This window comes from Fulvia fulva, chromosome 8 (assembly GCF_020509005.1).
Source record: "Fulvia fulva chromosome 8, complete sequence".
Classification (NCBI taxonomy): Eukaryota; Fungi; Ascomycota; class Dothideomycetes; order Mycosphaerellales; family Mycosphaerellaceae; genus Fulvia; species Fulvia fulva.
Genome location: NC_063019.1, coordinates 3,649,131 through 3,671,403, shown reverse-complemented (window position 1 = coordinate 3,671,403; position 22,273 = coordinate 3,649,131). Strand labels below are relative to the sequence as shown.

The following is a 22,273-nucleotide window of genomic DNA, read 5'->3' as shown; positions in this document are numbered from 1 at the left end:
ACCTCGACCGCCAAGATGAAGTCCTTCGTTGTGTCTTCACTTCTCCTTTCGGGGGCTGCTGCCTTCCCGTTCGTGGTTGACCAAGCTGGTGTCAACTCAGAAATCGTTCAAGCCGAGCGACAACGTGTTCGCAGACAACAAGCGAACCCAAATGGCCCAGGCAGCGCAGCAACTTGCCCATTCAACGCAAACCACGTACCTGCCCCAGGTGTAAAGGCCCCATATCTGTACAACAACGCGAAGAACGGCGCACCAGGTAATGGAAGGGGTGGCTACGTCGTCCCAGATCCAAACGATGCAGCCCACGCATTCGTTGCACCCGGACCAAACGACATTCGTGGCCCATGCCCAGGTCTTAACGCTGCTGCCAACCACAATTTCTTGGCCCACGACGGTATCACCACATTCAGCGAACTGGTCGACGCCCAACAAAACATCTACAACGTTGGCTACGACCTCGCGAACGTTCTTGCCCTGCTCGGCTTGACCCTCACCGACGGCGACCTCGTCACCGAGAAGCTGTCCATTGGATGTGATGCCACCACCCGCACATCCTTTGCCCCAATCTTGACCGGCTCAGAGCCAGGTCTTGATGGCCACAACAAGTTCGAGGCTGATACTTCGTTGACTCGTAACGACTACTTCACACACAACGGTGACAACTTCAACTTCAACGGCACCCTCTTCGGCATGATGACCGAGACTACTGGCGGTCTGTACAACCTTGAGAACCTCGCCCAGTACCGATACGAGCGATACCAGCAATCGAAGGTTGAGAACCCCAACTTCTAGTAAGTCACAATCCTGCAAAACCCCTTCTCAATATTCAGCTAACATCTCTCCAGCTTCGGTCCATTGAGCTTGCTGCTGTTCGGCGCCGCCTCGTTCTTGTACGAGCTCATGCCATCAGGCCCAGACTACATCCCCGACAAGGCTACCATCTCCTCTTTCTTCGGTGCCCAGGACAACAGCGACGGCACCTACTCCTTCAACAACATGGAGAAGATCCCAGACAACTGGACCAACCGTGTCGACCCATACGATCTCACCAAGGTCGGTTCCGAGATTCTGAAGATGTACCTCCTCAAGCCAGTGCCATTCGGCGGTAACACTGCTGCCGGTACTTTCAACGTCATCAACTTTGGTGCTATTCAGAACGGTACCATCGATCAAGCTGTTGGTCTTGACCCTAAGGTCGGAGCTTGCTTGTTGTACCAACTTCTCACTGAGCGTGTGCCATCGTACCTTAACGGACTTATTACACCATCTGTGGATGCGCTTAGCTTGATTGCGACCAAGCTTTCTGGCACTGACTTTGCCAACCTTGGATGCCCTCAGCCTTTGACTTAAGCGGTGGGTTGGCCATGGGAGAGAATCTGATGTTTGACGTGCAGATACCACGGTGGAATGAAGATGAAGCATAGCATTAGTAGTATTCCCGAACGATCATTTCATGGATCATCGCTTGCCTCAATAGTCCTCTCGTCTTTTAGACATTATGTGCTTCATTCCTCTACCAGACTGCTCGTTCCAGACTGCAATCTCACACACTGAGATCCTCCCCTTGCCAGGACTATAAGAATCCTCGTATGGCAAGATGAGATGCTCGGCCACGGAGTGTTGTCAACGTGTATCGCGGACCAAAGTGATCCAGCACAGAACACTGGCATAAGCCAACGTGTCACACAATCTGCCGAATGACCTCGCATACATCTCGCATCACAGGATGTGAAGTCGAGGATACTTCGAAACAACCAGAAAGCATAAGTGTACTGGGGAATCTCGATATAGAGCCACATGGCTTAGAACGATCTTGCGCAGGTACCAAGATCTGACCGTGACCGTGCGTTCCCTGACGTGCCTAAGATCTCGCGTGCGTCAAGAATGTTGCTATCCTTGGGTATAGTGCAGAACGTCGGAGTGAGTGGGTACTGACTCGGTGATGGGGAGTCAATGCCACAGCGTGAGGTTGGAACAGAGTCTGCGGAAACGGCCGGTATCCTTGTCAGGCTTGCTTAACATGCGAGGCAGAGGGAGGCGCCATGATGAAAGCTATCACGCCCGGGGCGTGTGGTAGCTTTAACAGCATGTGATTGTAGTATGCAATGAAAGTGTTTCTCTCGCGTGCGGCAACTTCGGCCGCCTCGGCCGCGCCTTCCGCGTCTTGCTCCCACAGGTTCTCACATGAATGAACTTTTGAACATTGTTGTTCCCTTTCCGTACCACACCATCCACCGCCACCAACACACCGTCACTACCGCATAAGCCCTACTCCTGATACCTCCGCAACCATGGCCGACGCACAACTCTACGAAGAATCCTTCGCCGCGACCCAAGTCCTCGACCAAACCTACGACCGCGTGCACCGAGTTCTCGGCAACTCCCACGACAACGCAACCTCCTTCACCCTCGATGTCAATTCAGAACTCTACCCAATAGCCGCGAACGAGAACTTTCAGATGCTGATCGCGTCAACGCTAAATCTGGATGGCACGAAGGATGAAGCGAATCAAGGGTAAGAGCGATTGCGCAGGACATGGAATGAAGCGCTAACCCAGGGATTGCGCAGATGGAGAGGCAAGCGCGATGCAGACCCAACACTAGCAGACATGTGGGACTACGTCTGCTACGGCAAGGTCTACCGCGTGGAAGATGTGGGTGAGGGGGATCAGATCAAGGTGTACATCTCGTTTGGAGGGCTGCTTTTGTGTCTACAAGGGCCGTACAAAAAGCTTAGTCCGCTGAAGATTGACTATGTCTACCTGCTTCTGAAGAAGTAGGGGGACGATCTGGGCAGAGTGTGAAAGAGCGAGACAGAAAAGAGAGGTCGGTTGCGCGTGGTCCTCGCGAAGGGAGGGATGACGAACTCGCGCCATCAGCTTGGCGCCTCATGATGCGGTTCAGATGCGCGAATGTAAGCAGAGAGCTGAGGACGAGAAGTGCCAGCATGCGACCGCCCATCCTGAGGAGACGAGGAAGCGCATGACCAAGAACAAGCTGGCCAATTGCAATTAGCGAGGCGTTGGGGACTGGAGGAGGTAGACAATTGTGTCGAGGCGCTTCATGGGTATCATGAGAACGTGCTATACAGGCACGTTACAGACTAAATAGTCTACAGCACCACCAGAACAAACGCACTCAAGGCGTTCGTATCTGCACAGGAAAGTCCAGCTTCCGATGCAATCTCGCAACAATATCGATGTAACTCGCGTCGGTTTCTGGTGTCAAGATGCCATGCCTCACGAAGAAGTCCAGCAGAACTAGCGAACAGTTTGGCTTGAACTCGCCATTCCTCAACGCCTGCTTCACTTCGTCAATGGTCATCAGCTCGAATCCCTCCACTTCATCGTCTGACGGCTTCGGAACCACATCCTCACTCAGCTGCAAATCATACACGTATTGCACCTCCGGCTGCAGCAAACGTATCTCTCCACCAGCTCTGTGGTCCCGGATATGGAAGTACGACACCATGCCCACAGCCTTGGCATACCGTCTCACCAGTTCCTCCGGCAATGAAGCCTCCTCCGCGGATTCCCTCACTATGCTCTCAAACGGACTCTCTCCACTTGCAATGCCTCCAGCCACAGTGTTGTCCAACATGCCTCCATAGGTCTGCTTATCAGCCGCCCGCCTCGGAACCCAGATCTTCATCTCCTCAGTATCTTCCGGCGAGTCTGTATTGTTCACCACTGTTCTCACATATGCTGTCATATGGCATCCATACGTCACAATTCCAAACAATGCGCTCGCGCTCCGCTCCATGTTGAACAGGAGTTGTCCTTGCGGTCCGTAGACGGGATATAGCTCGTCCCGCCATTTGCTCAGCACTTTGAAATGGCCTGTTGCGTGCATTGCTTTGATCGTTGCTTCCACGACTTGACTCCTCTCTTCCTCCGTTTCCCCAGTCATGAGTGTCAGACTCCTCTCTCCATCATCGATCTTCCAATCCGGCAGTCCTCTGAAGACTTCCGCAACACTAGGCAGCACATATCCCAGCTCCGTCTCTGGAAACTGTCGCACATACAGCGCGTAGTATGTGTTTATGTGTGCAGAGAAGAGCTTTGGATCAGTGTTGTAGTAGGGAAAGTTATCGCATTCATTAATCAGATCGAGATTGCTTTTGGGCCCGCTGGAGATCGGGATTGGGTCTGCGGGTTCCATTGTGATCGGTCCACTGTGCTCCACCGCATCTGTGTCGACGCTGCCGGCGGTGACGGGTCTGCTATCTCCATCTTCGCTGTCTTGTGCTGGCCAGGTGGGCAGGCGGGGTAGGTCTTTTGGGATGAAGTCGCGGAGGCGGTTGAGGTTGAAGGCCATGGCGGAGGATGTGTGGAGGGAGCGCCGTGGTGTGTTGAGGTGGAGGAGCAGGGCGTGTGATCGCAGCCTTAGCAGGCAGCGAGCTGGATGTTTGAGTAATCCTGAGCCAGCAAGCACTCACTGATGATATATATGCAGGGTCCTCGAGCTGAGGTGAGGATCGGCGTTTCTCGGCACATGTGATGTGACGTCGAACCTAGAGAATCTTCGCGTCGCGTCGAGACGATTTCACGATGTTGACATGAGAACCACATATCAAGCAAAAGCCCGGCGATGAAGTGTCTTCACTAAACACTTTCTCCCAGGTCTTTAAACACTAGCTAAGCCAGCAAATCGTCGGACCCGAAGCTATTGAACACTCTTACTGTGAAAGCAGAGACTCGACCATTCACCTACGATCTTCAGATCGGCACCCCGAAACAATGTTCGGCCTCATTATCTCTGGCCGGCCCGTGGACGCTGCACCACAAGCCATCACCGAAGCGCAGTATGCCTTCAGAATTCCGACTATACCATCTTTCAGCCACATTGTGGTCTTTCTCCTTCCGGGCGTGCAGCTCCCTCCAGGCATGGCAGCATCAGTCTATGTTCAGATTCCACCTGCACAGGAGTTCAAGCTGTTAGGAGGCATTGGTCCAGGCAAGGACTCTGCCATCTTCAAGGTTTCTGGTCTCAAATCAGCCGGCCCTACCGATGTCGATGGCGATGTCATGGCAGATGACACAATGGCCAACGCTGCGGCTGCTGGAGGGGACATTGTCGTTGGCATCTCAATTGAGCCTGCAGCCCAGGTCGAACAACAACTGGCTCAGCTCAAGGCTGGACAGGCCGACCCTAGCTCTGCTCTGGTCAGGACGAATGCAAGGACAGGAAGTCCAGCTACGACGAAAGTCCTTGCTCAGAGGATCATTGGCAACGCTTTCAACTTTCTGGCTAGCTTTGGAAGCGATACTGTGCCACTTAAGGCTTTCCAAGACTGGTGGACAAGATTTGAGAAGAAGGTTGAACTGGACCCATCGTTTCTGGAGAGGGAAGAATAGTGAGGATAGGCGATTATTTTTCGAAGACACAAAGGACTTCGGTCACCTCTTCCTGGCGACAGTCCGTCCAACTTGGTGTGAATTGAGACGGTTATGAAGTCCGACTGGTCCCATTCGAGACTCAGAGTTATGAAACTCAGCCACCAACTTTCATCGACTACACCCTGCGCGAGATTCCGTAGTGCCAGGGCACCATGCAGTACTTTCTCCTGCTGGAGGAACCTGGATCCCCACTGATCACGCATTTCAGGTGTTGTAAACGCTTTTTACGTACCCGATGCAGCCTTTCTGGGTGGTACTGTTCTCTGCTTCGATTGCTCGCCTTCCATTTGGCGACCTTGATGCGACGAACGACGGCGTCGGCTTCAGGTCTTACGCCCTCGTAATCACCGTGGCAGTGTTCCTCCAACTCGTTGGTATCCCAGGAATCGCGATCACGTCAACGAAGAACTATGGTGGCGGCATGCGATACGCCGTCTCTGTCGTGCTCAGGTTCATCCTCAAGACAGTCCAAGTACCGACCTTCTCCGTGGTAATTCCACTCTTCCTCTGCAACTTTCTCAGAGGCAAGTCTATCACATGGGACGCACAGAACCGCTACCAACTTGGCCTCAGCTGGATCGCGACCTTTCATATTTCTCTGGCCACAGACTCTGATCGGCTTCGGGATTGCTGGCTTGTTCGCTGTTCAGGGCGTCATGCCGCAGCTTTGGGCCCTGCCCATGATCGCTGGATTGTGTCTAGCAGTGCCTTTCACGGTATTCACAGCATCGTCGCGCTTGAGCAGTATTGCCACAAGCTGGGGTCTCTTCATGGTCCCGGAAGAAGCACCATCCCACCGGTGCTTTCAAGTCTGGTTGCGCCAGGGATCGTAGCTGCCGCCGCCAAGGAGAAGCCAAAGTGACACTCCCAGCATCGGCCCTCCTTCAACCTTTCACAAAGTCACCCGACGACGAGCTCTCCTCGTAGCCCGTAACCTCATCCGTCAACCCCGGCGCACACCTCATCGTCGTACTCCTCGTACACATCCACCCGCCCTTCCCCTTCCTCCACCTCAAAATCTGCACTCCATCCTCCTCCCTCCCACCGGGAAGTCCAACATGGCGAATAACCAGCATCACATCCGCCAGTTGCAAGTTCTTATCGACATACGTGTGGGAATCAGTGACAACAGAGCGATACCCTGGATTCGCTTCTGTCATCTTCTTGCGGGCGTTGATGATGTCCTGGAGGAGCATGACGCCGCGACCGACATCTGTAAAGCCGGAGAAGTCAGGGGTTACGTGCTCGAAGTGGTCCGCCACGCGGGTGAAGATGTTGTGGTCGAAGTGGCCGGAGTTGAGGGCCGAGTGGACGTTGCGGGAGAGGGTCTAGTACAAGAAAGCCACGTTAGTGTGGAACTCGAAATCGGCAAGATACACTGAACAATAAATGAGCAGCGGCGATAGAATTCCAGCTAGCGTACATTCAAGCATGCTACACGACATCGCACCGCACGCTTCAGCTCTTACCTCAATCTCATGCGGTAAGTCGTTCGCAAGCTCTGTCTGTCGTATATCGACGAGATCGTGAAGCCAAGGCCGCGATTCCGACATCTGATGGACTGTGGATCCAAGACTCCAGACTAGAATACCGAGCTGACCTTGTGATGTTGCGACTTGTATTCGCCTACCGGTCAAAGTGCGTCGTACAATGATGTATGCATCCACCTGACGCGGCTGTTCTAGATCGCGAGAGGGACCACTCGGCAGGATTCACACCAGGATCCTTCCATTCCTCAATGCCAAGATCAAGCTGTATTGCATCGCATTGCACAGATAGCTCATTCAAACTTTCTGTATCAATAGTGCTCCCTGACTTGCCAACGCTATGTTGCGATCTCTCCCTTCGCCAGTCCTGCCATGTCCTTAACCGCGGGTATCACAAGTAAGTAATCGAGCCCTCCTCGTCTCATGCACTATGGCGTTCCCTCTACTGTCCTTGTCCGCTCTATCCAAAGCTTCCGCCTCCTCTGTGCTTCCCTGCATTCCTAAAACCAGGCCTACTGCAAATGCAGCGCCTTCTTGGTATTTTCGTACACCACATACGTAATACTGACCGCGGGCACCACCTTCAGCAAATTCGGCGTCAATCCCCTGAACAGCCCTCTCACACCCTCTCCCTTAATCGTCTGCCGCGTCACATCCATGATTCCCGTGTAAGTCCTGGGATGGCTCGCGGTGCCCTGACTCTGTAGTCTCGTCCTCAGGAGATTCAGCGGATAGACAATACTCGCACCAATAGCGCCACTAAAGCCACCCATAAGAGCCAAGGAAAAGCTGTTGGGTAATGCGTCTTCGTCATGCTTGATGTGAGGGTTCTTTTTACGATTTCGTGCAATGATTCGTTTCTTTAGCCCTTCAAACGTGGCCAGGTCGATCGCGGCGTATGGGAACATGCCCACAAGGCCCATGGGAAGACCACGGTAGAAGGCGACAACGCCGTTCCTCGCCCACATCTTCTTGGCGGTGTGCCAGATCAGTCTTGTGCCGTGCTCGCCGCCCTTAACGGTGTTGCATTGCATTTGGAATTTGAGGGTGTCGAGTGGGTAGATGCAGGCTTGAGCTATCATGCCTGCCACTCCGCCGGCTACGAAGGTAGAGGAGCCGGCGATCCGTTTGGGGTCATTGTGGCCTTCGAGTTTGGCGATCGCGCGTTTGGAGGCCTGCGGGGATAGTGTTAGTACGGTCTCTTCAATCATCCCGGTGGTGAAAACGCACCTCATATGCGCCGAACTTTATCGACGATTCCGGCATGACTTTGACCACATTCAAGCCATTGCCTACCACATTGTCAGCATATATTTCCACATCATCTGACAACACTTCTTCATACCAGCAAAAAGACTCCTCATGCCACCCGCTGCCCACAGCTCCCGACATGAGCCCCATAACGTTGTCAAGCCGTGTTTGAAAGCAACAACAGCATGTCCACTGTTCGCCGCCTGCACAGCCTCCTCTTTCGCAGCGCCGGTCTGTGCTATCAGATACACCTTCAATCTATCGAGCGGAGCGGTCGCTGTTCGGGAAGTGATACCACTAAGACCGCCAGCAAGGAAGTAGCCTACATCAGGCACATAATCCGTCAGCTTTGTCTCGCGATACTGCCCAGTCGTCGCATCCAGTATCAGTCCTTCTGCTGCTGCTTGTTGCTGGTCCAGCTCTTTCCGCCGAGCTGGCTTGAGTGGTATGTGCGGGTCGTCTGCTATTATCTCCTGGTCGTATGTTTGTATTGAAAGTTGGAGCTTGTTCTCGCTATCCTCCCACATCGATATTGGCAAAGTATTACTTTCTCCGGCGTGCGATTGGGTGGGCTTGACTAGCTGGGTGACGGCGCCGAAAAGGGACGATTTCAGGAATGCGAGGATCGTACCTAGACCTTGGAGCGCTTCATCGCTCATGTGCACATCACCCTCCGAAGTCAGCTTGGCGGTCGTTTGGTAGTAGGAGAGGACGGCTTTGAGGCCTGGCGCGTGGGCAGGAATGAAGAGGAGAAAGTCTGTTGATCAAGGTGTCAGTCTGCGGCCCAGTATACCACTGTCTGCCTCTGCCAAAAGAAGGGATGGTAAAGGTGGCCTGTGGGAGAAAGTAATGTGCCTACCACGCCATTCGCTGAAGTCGATCGTGCCGTCGTGGTCCTTGTCGATGTAGCTGAAGAAGCGATCCAGTCGCGGCCCTGAGACTGCAATTCCTGCCAGCTCGAAAGCGGATTGCAGCTCGTTGCGGTCCAGCGCTCCACTGTGATCCTTGTCGATCGTTTTGAACAGCTGCCAGAGCTCCTTCTCGGTGCTCGTGCAGAAGCGACAGAACTCATCGTAGCTGATCTTGCCGTCGTGGTCGATGTCGCATGCAGAGAGCATGTCCTTGATGAGGCCATCCGCATCCTTAAGCGCTGCGTATCGTCTATCAGCACCATGTTGTCACCCCCACAACGCATATCCTGCTACATACGGTGGTTCATCGTGGCCAGGCCATTCTTGAGCGCATTGAAGTCCAGGGTGCCCTTCTTCTTGGTGTCTAGCTTGCTCCATAGCTGTTGCAGTCGCGCCTCCCTCTGCGCGTCGGACTCGCCACCCATAGTCCGTCTTTCAACGGTGCTATCTCCAACTCATCGTAGTCTGACTGGACTGTGCCGCGCGGAATGGGAGGTCGTTCACGTTGGTAGACTGTGAGTCGTGCTCCAGGGGCTTTCGGGGCTGACTGTTCGCGATCCGGTGTCCCGGTATAGCGCACGACGACTGTTGAGCGATCTGCTATGGCTCGCTCTACACGTGCCGAGCTCGTTCGTGCCTATATAGCGTAGCAGTGTCTGAAGTTGGCAAGGAAGATGGTCCCTTGTGCCTGCCAAGCAAACTCAATCCGTGTTGAAGGTGTAAAAGATGTGCCTGTGAATGGAAAACGGCTATGGTGGGCGCAAGATCGGTAATATGGTACAGAAGAGTGGAGAAGTGGTGGTGTCGTTGGATCTGATGTTTCTGCTAGGAGCTTTCCCTTTCAAAAGTGACGTCCCAGCGCAGCGGTATAGCCGCAAGCCCTGCCGAATGGGTTGCTTACTCACTCACTATTTACCCATATTCTATGGCGGCATTTAATCAATATCGATATAGTATATGCTCGTTCTTCGGCAAGCAAGGAGCATGCGTCTCTAGCTACTCTATACACCATCGTAGCATTCAACTCGATGATGACAGACCATCACAGAGTCTTAGGACCGAAAGCATCACACGATCAACAGCTACAGCCAGCTCTGTGCTGTTCCGGATAATCTTCGCGAGCCCATGTATTGTATCTTGTACCGCTTGTGGCCGAATGGCAGCCATATGCTAGTAAGATCTGTATGGAACAGCTCTGTACAATGCATGCTGTTGATATGTTGGGTATCACCTATGTACAATCGTCTTCCGCCCACAGTGCTACTCCTCATAGCTGGCTATCCTGCTTGACCTTGATCCTGAACCTCTCGTACGGAAAGCGCTCCAGGCTATTCAACAGAATAGACCACCCATCCCCAATCTCCCCAGGCGCACCGCTCGTAATCTTGCTCCCATCTCCACTAACCACTCCAATGCTCTCATTCTTCTCCTCAACCTCCTTATACTCCCCCATCTGCCCCGCCAACACCCTCTCCTCCCGTCCCTCATACTCCTTCAACAATTCCGGATGTGGGCACCACACAACCTGCATGCCCGCCCTACGCCCTGACTCAACACCAGGCACACTGTCCTCGAAGACTAGACATTCCTCCGGCTTGATTGCCTCTTTACCCTCTCGCTGTAATCGATCGTTGATCGTCTTGAGCGCGAGGAGGTATATATCCGGTGCGGGCTTTCCGCGTCCTTTGCCTATTCTGGGATCATCACCAAGGACTCTGTGCTCTTGTGCGAAGCAATCGAATGTCGATGCGAGGTGGTCCGTCTTGATCTTGAAATTTCCCGCATGCGAGGATGTCGCGAGCGCCATGTGCACCGCCGGGTCCGTCTTCTTCCATAGTGTCTGTAGCAGCTGCGACACACCGGGCAGAGGCTTGCAATCCGGAAAGTGTTTCTTCTGGCTCGCTTGGACCTTCGCTAGGTACTCTTCTCTCCCAATCGGTAGCTGCGCCCAGTCATGGAGGATCTTTCCTGCCTATAGCAACACCCCATCAGTGTCCCATTCTACAGTATCCTCTTCTTGTCCGCTTGAGCATGAACATACCGCTGGCCCAGGCCGTCCCTGCAATCGCGCCTTGATATGCCACGGCAAGTCGGGCCTTCCATACTCCCGTAAGACTTCGTTGGTGCAGATGGTGTATTTGTCTTCGGAGTCGATTAGGAGGCCGTCCATGTCGAAGAGACAAGCCTTGATGGCGGGGAGGCTTTTCTGTGGGATCAGCGTTCAGCAAGACTTTGCTTGTTGCGATAGTGGTTGGCTTACTCTTTGCCTTGCGCCATGATCGTGAGTGATCCGGAGGGCGTCGTGTCCGAGATTGGAAGTGCTGTGATGATGATCGGTGGTGCAGGCGAGAGATCGAGAAGAACATGAAGGTAGACTGCATTGCACGTGGGGGTGTGGAGGTGGGGTTGATTTTCGTAGGGCTGAGTGAGGTTCGAGGCCTGTGCGACGATGATCAGGCATTGGGAATTGAAGGAAGCACATTCATACAGTTCTGTCCTGGTCGTTCCATTGCAACTCTGTCGGGTATATATTCACATGTCAAATGTCCTCCCGTCCGTTGACCCAACCCGTCGTCATCATCATGTCGTGCTCTGTCCATCCAACTCCTTCCGTTTCCACTCGTTACAAGCATAGACGATGGCTTAGTACTGATTGTACCCTCCTCCGTAGCCACCTTGCTGATGCTGTTGATAGCCGCCACCGTATCCTTGATCGTATCCGCCATGCTGCTGCTGTGGTGGTTGCCAAGGCTGTTCGTATCCCTGTTGATAGGCTGTAGGGTATGCAGCGCTGCTCTGATCATAAGCAGCAGGTTGCTGTGGATGCGAGTACGCATCCGGTGGCACAGTATCACCGCCAAGCTCTCTCCTCCTGTTCAACATGTCGAACACACCTCCAGATGTAGCGCTGTGTGAGCCCTGTCCCATGATACCATGCTGCTGTGCAATCTGTTGGACGCCCTGAAACGACGAACCAAGGTCTTGCACTTTGTGGTTGTGGCCTGCCTTGACACTTTCGGAAGACAGAACATTGTTGAGGCCAGAGCCACGATCTGAACGCTTGTGCACCCAGCTTTCAACGACAGAGAACATCTTCCGCTGAATCTCGATGTTCTGGTCGCGGAGTGCTGGATGGTGGAAGACTCTGCCAACGTCATCCAAAATCTCATGCTCCGGCACTTCAGGATGCTCCCATCCATAGATGACCCGCGGTGCGACATATTGCAGGATGCAAGCTGCGAGTTCTCCAGCTGGCGGGTTGAGAATGTTGCTGAAATGGTCCTTGGACAACATCGAATGTGTTGGATCGCTTGAAGTTGGGTCGGACCAGACAAGATACTGTTGTGCAGCGCTGGAGTCCACCACCGAGCCCGATCCTTGCTTCAGCGCATTGGAGGCAGAGGCGATGATCGGCTTAATAAAGGGCGCGAGCAGACCCATCACAAACAATGTCACCTTCTCGGTGACTGTGTCGATCATCTTCTCCAGTCCTGGAATCTTGCTCACCATGGCGGAGATCTGGCGCACGACCTTGTCGCGGAACGCCAGAATAGGGTAGATCTTGGCCATAGCTGCTGCGGCATCAATCTTCGGCGGAGCTTGGAAACCGGCAGGTGTCTGGTTAGGACCGCCTTGGTATCCTTGCTGTGCGGAAGGGGCGCCTGGAGGATTTGCTCGTGAAGAGCTGTAGTCATCTCCATATGGAGCATACGAGTCGTCCATACCGCGGTGGCCACTGTATCCTCCACCCTGGGCATTCTGTGCTGCCTGAGCATTGGAAGCTGCCTGTAGGCTCTGTGCTTCCGAAGCCAAGCTGCTAGTGCCTGGAATCTTGGCCAGAACATCGAAGAAACTGCCTCCTGAGTCGCTGTCGCCACGTTTTCCTGACGACTCGGCGTTTGATAGAGCACTGTTGAGCTGATCGACTTCGGTCTGGTTGACCTCGACTTGTGTAACATGATCCGTAGCCTCTCCAAGGACAGAATGCAAAAAGTCGACACCTCCAAACGTGCCAGTCACTAGCGGGTAGATCTGCTTGCCACGAACGTTGGTCATGGTTTGTGTACCAACATGCGGGAAGACATTGTTGAAGCCCAGCTCGCGCAATGCCAGTTCAGTGTAGTTGGTGTGGGCACCAAAATCCTCCATACAGTGAAGACCCTGTCCAAGGCACCGAAGAGCTTCACATAGATCCTCTTCTCTGCCCTTGTTGTGGCCGGAAGTATAGACTCGGCCAAAGTGAATGCTACGGGCGAAACTCCACTTGATGTACCCTAGTGAAGTGGCGATCTGGCAATGCTCGTTTGCAATGTAATTCTTCATACCAGTGTTCGGATCCACTTGAAGCTCAATCGGCTGGACTGGTCCTCGCAAGCGGGCATCATATTGGCGTGCGTCTTGGTTGTCAGCGTAGTCCTTAGGGTTATCTACAAGCAAAGGGTTCAAGGTCAGCAGTTGTCTCAGACACGCGAAGATGCCTAGCATACCGATGTGCTCCTCGGGCCTGTACACCCCAAGACGGTCTGCGGTGACTTCAAATTCAGCAGTCGCGTATCCAAAGCTCATGAAACTCAGCACCCATACGAGAACTCGAATGGTATCTGCTGGTACGCCTTTCAAGGTACCAACATCGACTGCCTGACTGTAGTCTCGTAGCCAGTTGCCAAAGTAGGCCCGCTTCACCATCATGCTGGTCCATTTGTGGCCGTGTATGAACGCCACGGTCTCCAGAAGATCCTCAATATCGCCGTGGCGCCAATTGTGGCCTTCAATGGAGGAGATTGAGGCAATGTTTCCGGCTCCGAAAGCTGCGGCTGGCGAGGCGAAGAGCACGATGCCCGCCAAGCATACCAAGAGAAAAGTCGTCGATCGGTCCATGTTCGACACTTGTGTGGTCAAAATGAAGAGGTGATGGTCTCGAATTGTATCAACAGTTCACGTTGCACAAGTAGTCATGCGAGATTGTGCGTCTTCGTGACAGCTGAAGTGTGGATCAGCTTCGTGGCTGAGCCGTCATCCGAGAGCGGAATGCTTGATGTCTTCCGCGGCGCTGGGTTGTTGCTTGTGATTTGGGCCTGTACGATCGCGGAACAGCGGTCTGATACGTGTGGTGTGGGTTACGAGCAGGTTGAAGATCTTTTGCAGGTGTAATTGTGAGAAATGCGATGATGTCGCCGCCTAGAGAAGCGCACGGACTCTGCGGGAAGTGACGTTGAAGGGTGGTGTCAGCAACAGAGCTTGCCCTCCTTCTCTCCAACCAACATCAACAGCGAATATCGATATCGAGCGTTGCAGCGTTTCTCCGTGGTACCAGCAATCGTGAAGGAAGGCGCTTGTGCTGGACTAATGCCGAAGCCTTGCCTAGAGCCGCAGCAGTCCGACAACCACATCACGTGGCGACGTAACGGGCTCGTGAACAGCTTGTCTGCGGCATCCTAATATGATACACCGTCCTGGCATAAGCAACTTAGCTTGAGCTTGTCTGCGCGAGATTCTATACAAGGGCAGCATGGCGGCCAACTACTGGGACTCAACGCAGGCCAAGTTCTGGACCTTCAGTAAGAATGAGCTTGCCGACTTGCGGCAGGATCTCGAGAAGATCAATCAACCACTGTACAACAAGTACCCTCTTCCGGACCGTCGACACATGAATATCTACTTCCAACAACAGTTGACCAAATTGGCGCGACGTATGAGTCTACGCCAACAAGCTTTGGCGACTGCGCAAGCTTACATGAAACGCTTCTACCTGCGGGTTGAGATGCGGAAGACAAACCCTTACCTTATCATGGCAACTGCTGTCTACCTGGCCTGCAAGATGGAAGAGACGCCACAGCACATCCGTCTCATGCTCGGCGAAGCAGCACGTCAGTGGCCAGAATTGGGAGTCTCCGAAAGTAGCAAAATCGGTGAGTGTGAATTCGCGCTCATCTCGACTTTGTCTTCGCGCTTGATCTGCCATCACCCTTATCGATCATTGTCAGATCTAGCTCCACTGTTTGGTCTCAGCAGCGAAGAAGTGCAACTGGCACATTCGATCATCAACGATAGCTACAATACAGATCTTGCGCTGCTTTATGCTCCTCATGTCTTGGCTATCACTGCCATATTCCTTGCAGTAGTCCTCCGTCCGGCAGGCCAGCCAGCTGGGCTCGCCGCACACTCCACACATGGCTCAACGAATATGCAATCTCCTACTTCAGGATCGCCAATGTCGAGCTCTGGGCCCAGCTTCTCTCCCACGATGAGCTCTAGCGCTGCGCAACAGGCTTTCCTTGGCGGCTTCAGTGGCCTCAAGCAAGCAGGTCCGAAGCTCAGTAAGCTGGTGGAGTGGCTTGCTGAGAGCAAGGTAGACATGAATGCCATTGTCGACTCGACACAGGAGATGGTTAGTCTCTATGACGCCTGGGAAAGCTACAGTGAGCGTGCTTGCAAGGAAGGCATCACCAAATTCGTGAAGGACGGAGGTGCCGGTAGCTCTGGACTTGGACCGAAATGAAAGCGGGAAAATCTTGAGTTCATTGCACTATTGTAATGGTCTGCAGTGTATTGCACATGGTAGTGTTTTGCCTACAGCACATATCTGAACGCGAGGTTCTCCCGATCTGTCAGTTCCAGCATACGTGCGTCAACCACTTCCTCGGAGGTCGTGCCATCTTCAGTGTGTTGGACAACGCCAACCTCGGTGATCACACCTTGCTCCTCCAGCCTATCTCTGCGCTCGTTTTCCTTCAAGAGGTACCATCTCAGGAACAACACAAGTAGCATCGGAAAGACGCAAGCAATACCCAAAATGACTCCCCACGTCACACAATAGCGTGGCTTGTACTGCGGCTGGAAAAGCTGCGGTGACAAGATATTGCCGAGTCCATAGCCGACATGGTACAGAACTATCACCGTCGTCTTCTTGGTATGTCCCGCGGAGCAGTTCGCTCCCCAGATCATGACTACAACATAAGGTATGCCAGCTGTGGAGCGTATCCAGATTGCCACAAGCATTGCCCAACGAGCGCTCCACGGAAGTGGTAGCAGAAGTATACACGACACAACAGCAGGTACGTAAGCTGCGCTCGAAACCCATGCACGACTGTTCGTAGTTTTGGCCAAGATGATAGCAGCAGTACTGAGGGAGACGAACGCTGTCACCCCATTGATGCATCCGAGCAGCGTGGTCTGGAGTGTAGAGAACCCGAAAGACTTAATGATGAGCGAGTATTGGTTGGTGACTCCATTTGCCATCTCCTGACTCCAGGCGTGCAGAAAGAACATCCAAGTCTTCGGGTCCTTCAATGCTTCGATGAAATGGTACCGTTTGAAGCATTTCTGCTCGATGCCAGAGTGGTTACTCTTGATACGGAGCACGGCTTGCGCACGCTCTTCCAGCGTGAGAAAGTGAGCATTGAGAGGACTGTCGGGCAGCCACAGCCAGACCGCGAGACCAAAAAGGACTGTCAATCCGCCAGTAATGATCATGAACAACTTCCACGGACTGAAAGATCCGGTGTCGATGAAGAGCATACCATACGACAGCAGACCAGATGTGATTGGGCTCGAATTGCCAATCGCCCACATGCGCGGCATTAGAACCGCCTGCTCATCATAAGTGAAGAACATCGACAGCACTAGCAAGAAAGCTGGCACAATACAAGCCTCCGCCACACCAAGCAAGAACCTAACCACGAACAAGGATGCAAAGCTGTCACATGGAATATGCAACAGCAGTATAGCGCCCCAGATGACCAAGTTCATCACGAGCCATCGTCCGACAGGAAAACGCTGCAAAGCCCAGTTCTGCGGGCATTCGGCCAGGAGGTACCCGAGGTAGAAGATAGACGACGACCAATTATACTGGCTGCTGTTGAGATTGGCGTCTTCCACGATTCCCAGGATGGCGGAGGATCCCAAGGTCTGTTTGTCGACGTACATCAGGTGGTACTCGATGCACAGGAATGGTAGGATTCAGCGGACACATTTGTTGCGGATTCTGGTCGCTTCGGCTGGTGATGGGTCGTCGACGTTGATCTTGGAGAAGAGTTTGTGGCTTTTCGTCTGCGAACTTTTCGGGGAGTTTTGGGGTGTTGGAGGTTGAGGCTGCTCGATCTGGAGAGTTATCGTCCCAGCCTAGGACTGTGGTCTTGTGTTCGCTCTTCGCCATTTCTCTTGTGGTGTGGTTAGAGATGCGCAGGGCAGGTTCTGGGCTTGGAGGCGCAAGAAATCGATGTTCACAATGACCATCGGTCTGTGACTACATACCGCGCATACCTGGCTCACGGAGGACATCGCTCTGCAAGACTTTTCACTATCACCTCATGCAACCCCAGCATTGCCTCGTCGCGAGAGACCAAAACTAAAGCGAATGATCACCGTAAGCAGTGATCTAATCGTGGAGCAAGAGGGTCTCTTACATATCAGCTTGCATTGGATGAGCTGCTGGCGTGGCGACCACATGTCTGACCCGGCTATCTACCACGCGAAGCTCAGCATATAAATGCTTGCCCACTCGAAGCTTTCGAGGCTTCAGTGTAGCTTCTGGTGGATACAGCCCGATTGCGTGCTTTGCGTACGCTATATCATCACCTGTGAATCACTTGGCAGTACCCAGAGTTTGGCCGGAGTCTAGGGTGAGCTATTTATAGCTCTTGACTTGCCGCTTGGGAAGCTTGGATCTCTCGTGGTACTTATCTGAACGTCTTCTGTATTGCATCAATCGACTCGGCATTCGATACAGATTCCCATAATGGTAGAATCCGACAAACTACGCATACTAGTGGTCGGGGCAGGCGTTGCCGGTCTAGCTGTGGCAATAGCTCTCAAGAAACACGAGGGTGTCGATGTACAGATCTATGAGAGAGCGACACAGCTGCAAGAGATTGGTGCAAGTATAGCTTTGGGACCCAATGGCATGAGAACGCTAGAGAAACTTGGTGTACTGGAAGCACTTGACGATGAGGTTGCTTTTCGAAAAAGCTCTGGATATCCCATAATATACCGGTACGTTGGGCACCGTCAGGGAGAGTCGAGGCTCAAACTGAACCATTCGCAGACACTGGAAGACGAACGAAGTGGTATCTGTTGACAAGCACCACGGAGAGATCGAGTACCGACATCGAACTTCAAGATTCTATCGAGCACATTTGCAGCAAGCACTTCTGGCCCACGTCGATACGGCACATATACATTTGGGCAAGGCTTTCGCCTCCGTGTGCGAAGCCATGAACACAGACGACCTGACAATTTCCTTCGACGACGGCTCAACAGTGTCGGCCGACATCCTCCTCGGGGCCGATGGCATACGCTCAGCAGTCCGACGATCCTTCGTCCCCCACTCGGCGCCCAAGTGGACAGGCTGGGGAGCTTTCCGCTCAGTGTTCGACGCAAAGCTTGTCGAGCATATCGATGGTGTCCTTGACGAGGCGTGCCACTGGTGGGGTCCAGACCGAACATTTTTCGCTTCGAGACTAGGCAAAGACTTGTTCACGATTGTCGGTGGGAATTAAAGCGATCCTGCTAAAAGTGATGCACCATTCAGAGATGCGTCGTGGAACTCAGAAGGTAATCTCCAGATCCTCAAGGATTACTATAAGGACTGGCACCCTGCGATCCGGCAGATGATCGATGCTTCGCCGTATACGAAGCTCTACCCGAATACATTTGCTTCGAGTCTTGACACTTGGATACACGGAAATGGACGAGTCACCTTTGCTGGCGATGCAGCCCATGCTCATGGAGGAGCCTTTGCAGCGGGTGGTTCGCTGGCATTGGATGATGCTTACGCTTTTGCGTTGGCTATAACTCATTTCTGTCCTTCCGGTTCCTCGAAACCATCAAAGTCGACCATCACAGGGGCTTTGCGTCTATAAAATGCTGAAGAGAGGCAGAGGCCTGCCTCAAAGACGAGCGAAGGCACTACCGAGCGCTATCCGTGTGTACATAGCATTCTGCGAGCAAAGGAGCGAGCTTAGGAGGTAGGAGGTACCTTAAACTTAGAGTGAATCGCACGGGTCGGAGAAACAAATTCGCTAGCGCTAGAATCTGGCCACTTATAGGCGCTATGCAAAATTAGTTTTAACTAATCAAAAGTGCCGCTATCTATATCGCTAAGGTAGAGATATAGTACGGACGTACTTTATATTTACCTACTCGCGCGACGTAATTAGTAGAACGCTAGTATAAACACCTAGTACACTCGGCTTCCTCGATCGTCGCGTTAAACCGCGACGTTTCAAACAAAACAGTATATTAGGCAATAACGAAGTGCTTAACTATATATAGTAATATATATACTAAAATGCTCGCCTATATATACGTTATCGAATACGTGCCTTAAAATACTATATACTAAGAGTCTATTTTCCCGAGAGTAAAGAATAGTAAAGTCTTAGCGCTTATATTACGAGACAGCCCTTTTTACGAACTACCTCGTAATATAGTATCGTCGGCCGTACGCCCGCGCGCTAGCGGCCGCTAGTACCCGCTAGCTCGATTCGCGCGACTTTATCTTCTCGCGCTTCTCGCGCTCTCTTAGATAGCTCGCGTAACTATATATATCTTTGCCCGACCCTATTATAGTACTCTCGCCCGTAATAGTTAGTTACGCCTTCTTATAAGTAGAGAGCTAACCTCTACGTATAATACCGAGACCGCCCGAGATAGTACGATAGTACTAGACCGTACGATTAATTTGCGATAATAGAGAACGCCGACGAGGCCTCTTAACGCCCTCCTCTATAACCTTTAAGTATACGATTTACCGCCGCTACTTAGCGATAGTAATACCTATATCGTACGCCCTCTATCTTAGCCGAGTTACTAACCGGAGACCCTTAGAACCTAGAACTTTAGAACTAGCTCAACTCGATCCTTAGCGATAGTATATATCCGGACCGCGTAAGTAGGATATAGTATAAGTAAGGAAATAGAATAGGTAGAGATATACTACCGTTTAGTATAGATAGGTCTACTCTCTCTTATCTTTATATACCCGATTTATAAATTCCTATAACTAATAATACGCCTTAGTCTTTAATACGATACGAGGGTAGTAGAGTAGAGGGTAAGAAGCTAGTACGACTAGATATTAAAGATACTCGTCTCTCGTCTTACGAGGACGATAGTAAAGGTATTAACTTTATATAGTTTATTAATAGTATAGCGTCTCCTTATATAGACTAGATCGACTTTGACGATATAGACTTCGAGTACGATCTAATAAACTATAAGATCGCCAATACCGAAGTATTTAAGAGGGTAGCTACTATACGACCTAATACTATATATCTTAAGATTAAGAGTACTATAGATAGGTACGCCTACTAGAAGGTTATACTCGACTACTCCCGAGCCTAGGTACGATACTATTGCGAGGAATGTCACAGTAGCTCCGTAAGTAGAGGATTCGGATCGGGTCACGTGATTCGTGATCACGTGACATCGATGACTAAGCTCGGCCCGAGCGCGACCTCGGCTTCTCTTAAGAAGCCCTCTCTCTCTTAGAACTACCTTCTCTCTTTAGCTATCGACTTCGTTAATAAACTACTACTATACTTACCTACTATAGCCTCGTAACACTTTAATAGCTCGATAATAAGGACGCTACTATATATAGCGCCGACGAAGGATCTCTATATAAGGCGGATTGACGGAATCATCGATCTCTGCGCCAAAACACGACACATTCGAAAGCTCTTATCAAGGCCATTCCAACGATATAAAAAGCAGGCCACTGCCCCTAGGACTGAGGGAGTTCTACCCCATTCAATCTGGACAGCTTGAAGCTCTCTTCACCCTGTTTCTTCAGCTCCAAACGCCGCGGAGGTGCCTAGCTACATTAGGCAACTCCTAGGCAATGGCAGCCCAGGCTACGGTACTAACGGCGCCTACGGCCCTACAGGCGAAGCCCCCCCAAGACAACTGGCAGCAACTTATAGAGGACGCAAAAAGCATGGAAACTAACGATCAGCTCCCTTACCGGTCTCTACAGGTAATGATCACTCAGCTACGCACGGCGCTTGTACTGTCGTATCACCGAGGGCAACAAGAAATGAGGACGACGTCCCAGGCGATTAGCAAGGCCACCCGGAATCAACACCCCCATAGCTGGGCATCGGTCGCGGCATCGATACCAGGCCCCCGCCCAACGCACGATGCAGTTACGATCCGCATTGCAGCAAAGGAAGACCAGGCCGAAGTTGCGAAGCTATCGAACAAGGAGCTCGCCCAACGAATTAACCAACCAGGGGTGGTCGCAGTGAACCAACAGTCTAACGGCACCCTACAGATCTATACTAGCTCTGCTACTGCTAGGAGGCACCTAGAGGCACAGCCACAGTGGGCATCTAAGGTTGCGGCATCAGCGAAGGTCTCAACGAAACAATTCACGATCCTAGTCCACGACATGCCTAAGGAGTTTGACCCAACCAACCAGGGTCACCTACGCGCTCTCCAAGAGGACAACCCGGTCACTCTTAACTCTCCAATCCAGAAGGCGACTTGGCTCCATAGGAAATGGCCAGAAGGCAAGAAGGCCTCGGCGCTAATAGTATGGCTACAAGACGCGAAAGCGGCGGATCTAGCGATAGAACAAGGCCTGGTCTGGCAATACAGCCTCAAGACAGTAGAAAAGCACTCCTCATCCTTTCGTGTCCTCCAATGCTTCAAATGCCAACAGTATGGACACCAAACCTACACGTGCACAAACAAGCAGGCCTGCTCGAACTGTGCAGGAGACCATATGTCTAGGGACTGTACATCGACTACGAGACGGTGCGCGAACTGTCCGGGGCACCACCCATCGTATAGTGCGGAATGCCCACAGCGGAAACTAGCGAAAAACAAGGCAATCACAAACAGAACCGTCGCCCCAAGATTCTACGGCGACCGTGAGGCTAGCCCACACCGGAACCAACTAGCGGCGGTCGGGCACAAGCGCCCTAGGGCCGAGAACGATGTAAAGGATGCGCAGCCTAGGGCGTACGGGAGGCCACGTGCTCTGCTAGCTGCGGCGAGGGAATCTAACCAGGCCCGGCTCCCCTTTAGTACACAGCCGATAGGCGTAGACCAGGACGCACAGGGCAGTAGGACACAGGACGATACAGAGGAAATGATTGTCGATGCCGATGACTAGCCTCGACACGCTTAGCATCATCCAGTATAACGTCAACCATAGCAAGGATATAGTCCAGAACCATTTCCTACACGAGGCGGACCCGCGCGTCCACCACGTCCT

The 22,273-nt window shown here is 52.4% G+C and overlaps 11 protein-coding genes across 11 annotated transcripts; 5 read left to right on the top strand and 6 right to left on the bottom strand.

Moving 5' to 3' along the window:
* Positions 1-15: 15 nt before the first annotated feature.
* CLAFUR5_11550 (Aromatic peroxygenase) lies at positions 16-1,350 on the top strand (the record flags this gene model as incomplete). The annotated part of the gene is made up of 2 exons (XM_047910698.1): positions 16-791; positions 846-1,350. 2 exons carry the CDS (start codon positions 16-18, stop codon positions 1,348-1,350), a joined length of 1,281 nt encoding a protein of 426 aa, XP_047765771.1.
* Positions 1,351-2,291: 941 nt separating this feature from the next.
* CLAFUR5_11549 (DNA-directed RNA polymerases I, II, and III subunit RPABC3) lies at positions 2,292-2,780 on the top strand (the record flags this gene model as incomplete). The annotated part of the gene is made up of 2 exons (XM_047910697.1): positions 2,292-2,515; positions 2,570-2,780. 2 exons carry the CDS (start codon positions 2,292-2,294, stop codon positions 2,778-2,780), a joined length of 435 nt encoding a protein of 144 aa, XP_047765289.1.
* Positions 2,781-3,138: 358 nt separating this feature from the next.
* CLAFUR5_11548 (uncharacterized protein) lies at positions 3,139-4,317 on the bottom strand (the record flags this gene model as incomplete). Its single annotated transcript, XM_047910696.1, has 1 exon — positions 3,139-4,317. The coding sequence occupies one exon, from the start codon at positions 4,315-4,317 to the stop codon at positions 3,139-3,141; it is 1,179 nt and encodes a 392-aa protein (XP_047765290.1).
* A 422-nt stretch (positions 4,318-4,739) lies between these two features.
* Positions 4,740-5,357, top strand: CLAFUR5_11547 (uncharacterized protein; the record flags this gene model as incomplete). Its single annotated transcript, XM_047910695.1, has 1 exon — positions 4,740-5,357. The coding sequence occupies one exon, from the start codon at positions 4,740-4,742 to the stop codon at positions 5,355-5,357; it is 618 nt and encodes a 205-aa protein (XP_047765294.1).
* Positions 5,358-6,283: 926 nt separating this feature from the next.
* On the bottom strand, positions 6,284-6,952 carry CLAFUR5_11546 (uncharacterized protein; the record flags this gene model as incomplete). Its single annotated transcript, XM_047910694.1, has 2 exons — positions 6,284-6,727; positions 6,869-6,952. 2 exons carry the CDS (start codon positions 6,950-6,952, stop codon positions 6,284-6,286), a joined length of 528 nt encoding a protein of 175 aa, XP_047765295.1.
* A 446-nt stretch (positions 6,953-7,398) lies between these two features.
* Positions 7,399-9,473, bottom strand: CLAFUR5_11545 (Calcium-binding mitochondrial carrier SAL1; the record flags this gene model as incomplete). Its single annotated transcript, XM_047910693.1, has 5 exons — positions 7,399-8,061; positions 8,117-8,178; positions 8,232-8,894; positions 8,997-9,287; positions 9,347-9,473. The coding sequence occupies 5 exons, from the start codon at positions 9,471-9,473 to the stop codon at positions 7,399-7,401; spliced, it is 1,806 nt and encodes a 601-aa protein (XP_047765292.1).
* An 842-nt stretch (positions 9,474-10,315) lies between these two features.
* Positions 10,316-11,530, bottom strand: CLAFUR5_11544 (uncharacterized protein; the record flags this gene model as incomplete). Its single annotated transcript, XM_047910692.1, has 3 exons — positions 10,316-11,020; positions 11,090-11,254; positions 11,309-11,530. 3 exons carry the CDS (start codon positions 11,528-11,530, stop codon positions 10,316-10,318), a joined length of 1,092 nt encoding a protein of 363 aa, XP_047765293.1.
* Positions 11,531-11,691: 161 nt separating this feature from the next.
* Positions 11,692-13,926, bottom strand: CLAFUR5_11543 (uncharacterized protein; the record flags this gene model as incomplete). Its single annotated transcript, XM_047910691.1, has 2 exons — positions 11,692-13,475; positions 13,536-13,926. 2 exons carry the CDS (start codon positions 13,924-13,926, stop codon positions 11,692-11,694), a joined length of 2,175 nt encoding a protein of 724 aa, XP_047765298.1.
* Positions 13,927-14,557: 631 nt separating this feature from the next.
* On the top strand, positions 14,558-15,547 carry CLAFUR5_11542 (RNA polymerase II holoenzyme cyclin-like subunit; the record flags this gene model as incomplete). Its single annotated transcript, XM_047910690.1, has 1 exon — positions 14,558-15,547. One exon carries the CDS (start codon positions 14,558-14,560, stop codon positions 15,545-15,547), a length of 990 nt encoding a protein of 329 aa, XP_047765299.1.
* Positions 15,548-15,618: 71 nt separating this feature from the next.
* On the bottom strand, positions 15,619-16,974 carry CLAFUR5_11541 (uncharacterized protein; the record flags this gene model as incomplete). The annotated part of the gene is made up of 1 exon (XM_047910689.1): positions 15,619-16,974. One exon carries the CDS (start codon positions 16,972-16,974, stop codon positions 15,619-15,621), a length of 1,356 nt encoding a protein of 451 aa, XP_047765296.1.
* Positions 16,975-17,785: 811 nt separating this feature from the next.
* Positions 17,786-18,908, top strand: CLAFUR5_11540 (6-hydroxynicotinate 3-monooxygenase; the record flags this gene model as incomplete). The annotated part of the gene is made up of 3 exons (XM_047910688.1): positions 17,786-18,039; positions 18,092-18,534; positions 18,580-18,908. 3 exons carry the CDS (start codon positions 17,786-17,788, stop codon positions 18,906-18,908), a joined length of 1,026 nt encoding a protein of 341 aa, XP_047765761.1.
* Positions 18,909-22,273: the final 3,365 nt, after the last annotated feature.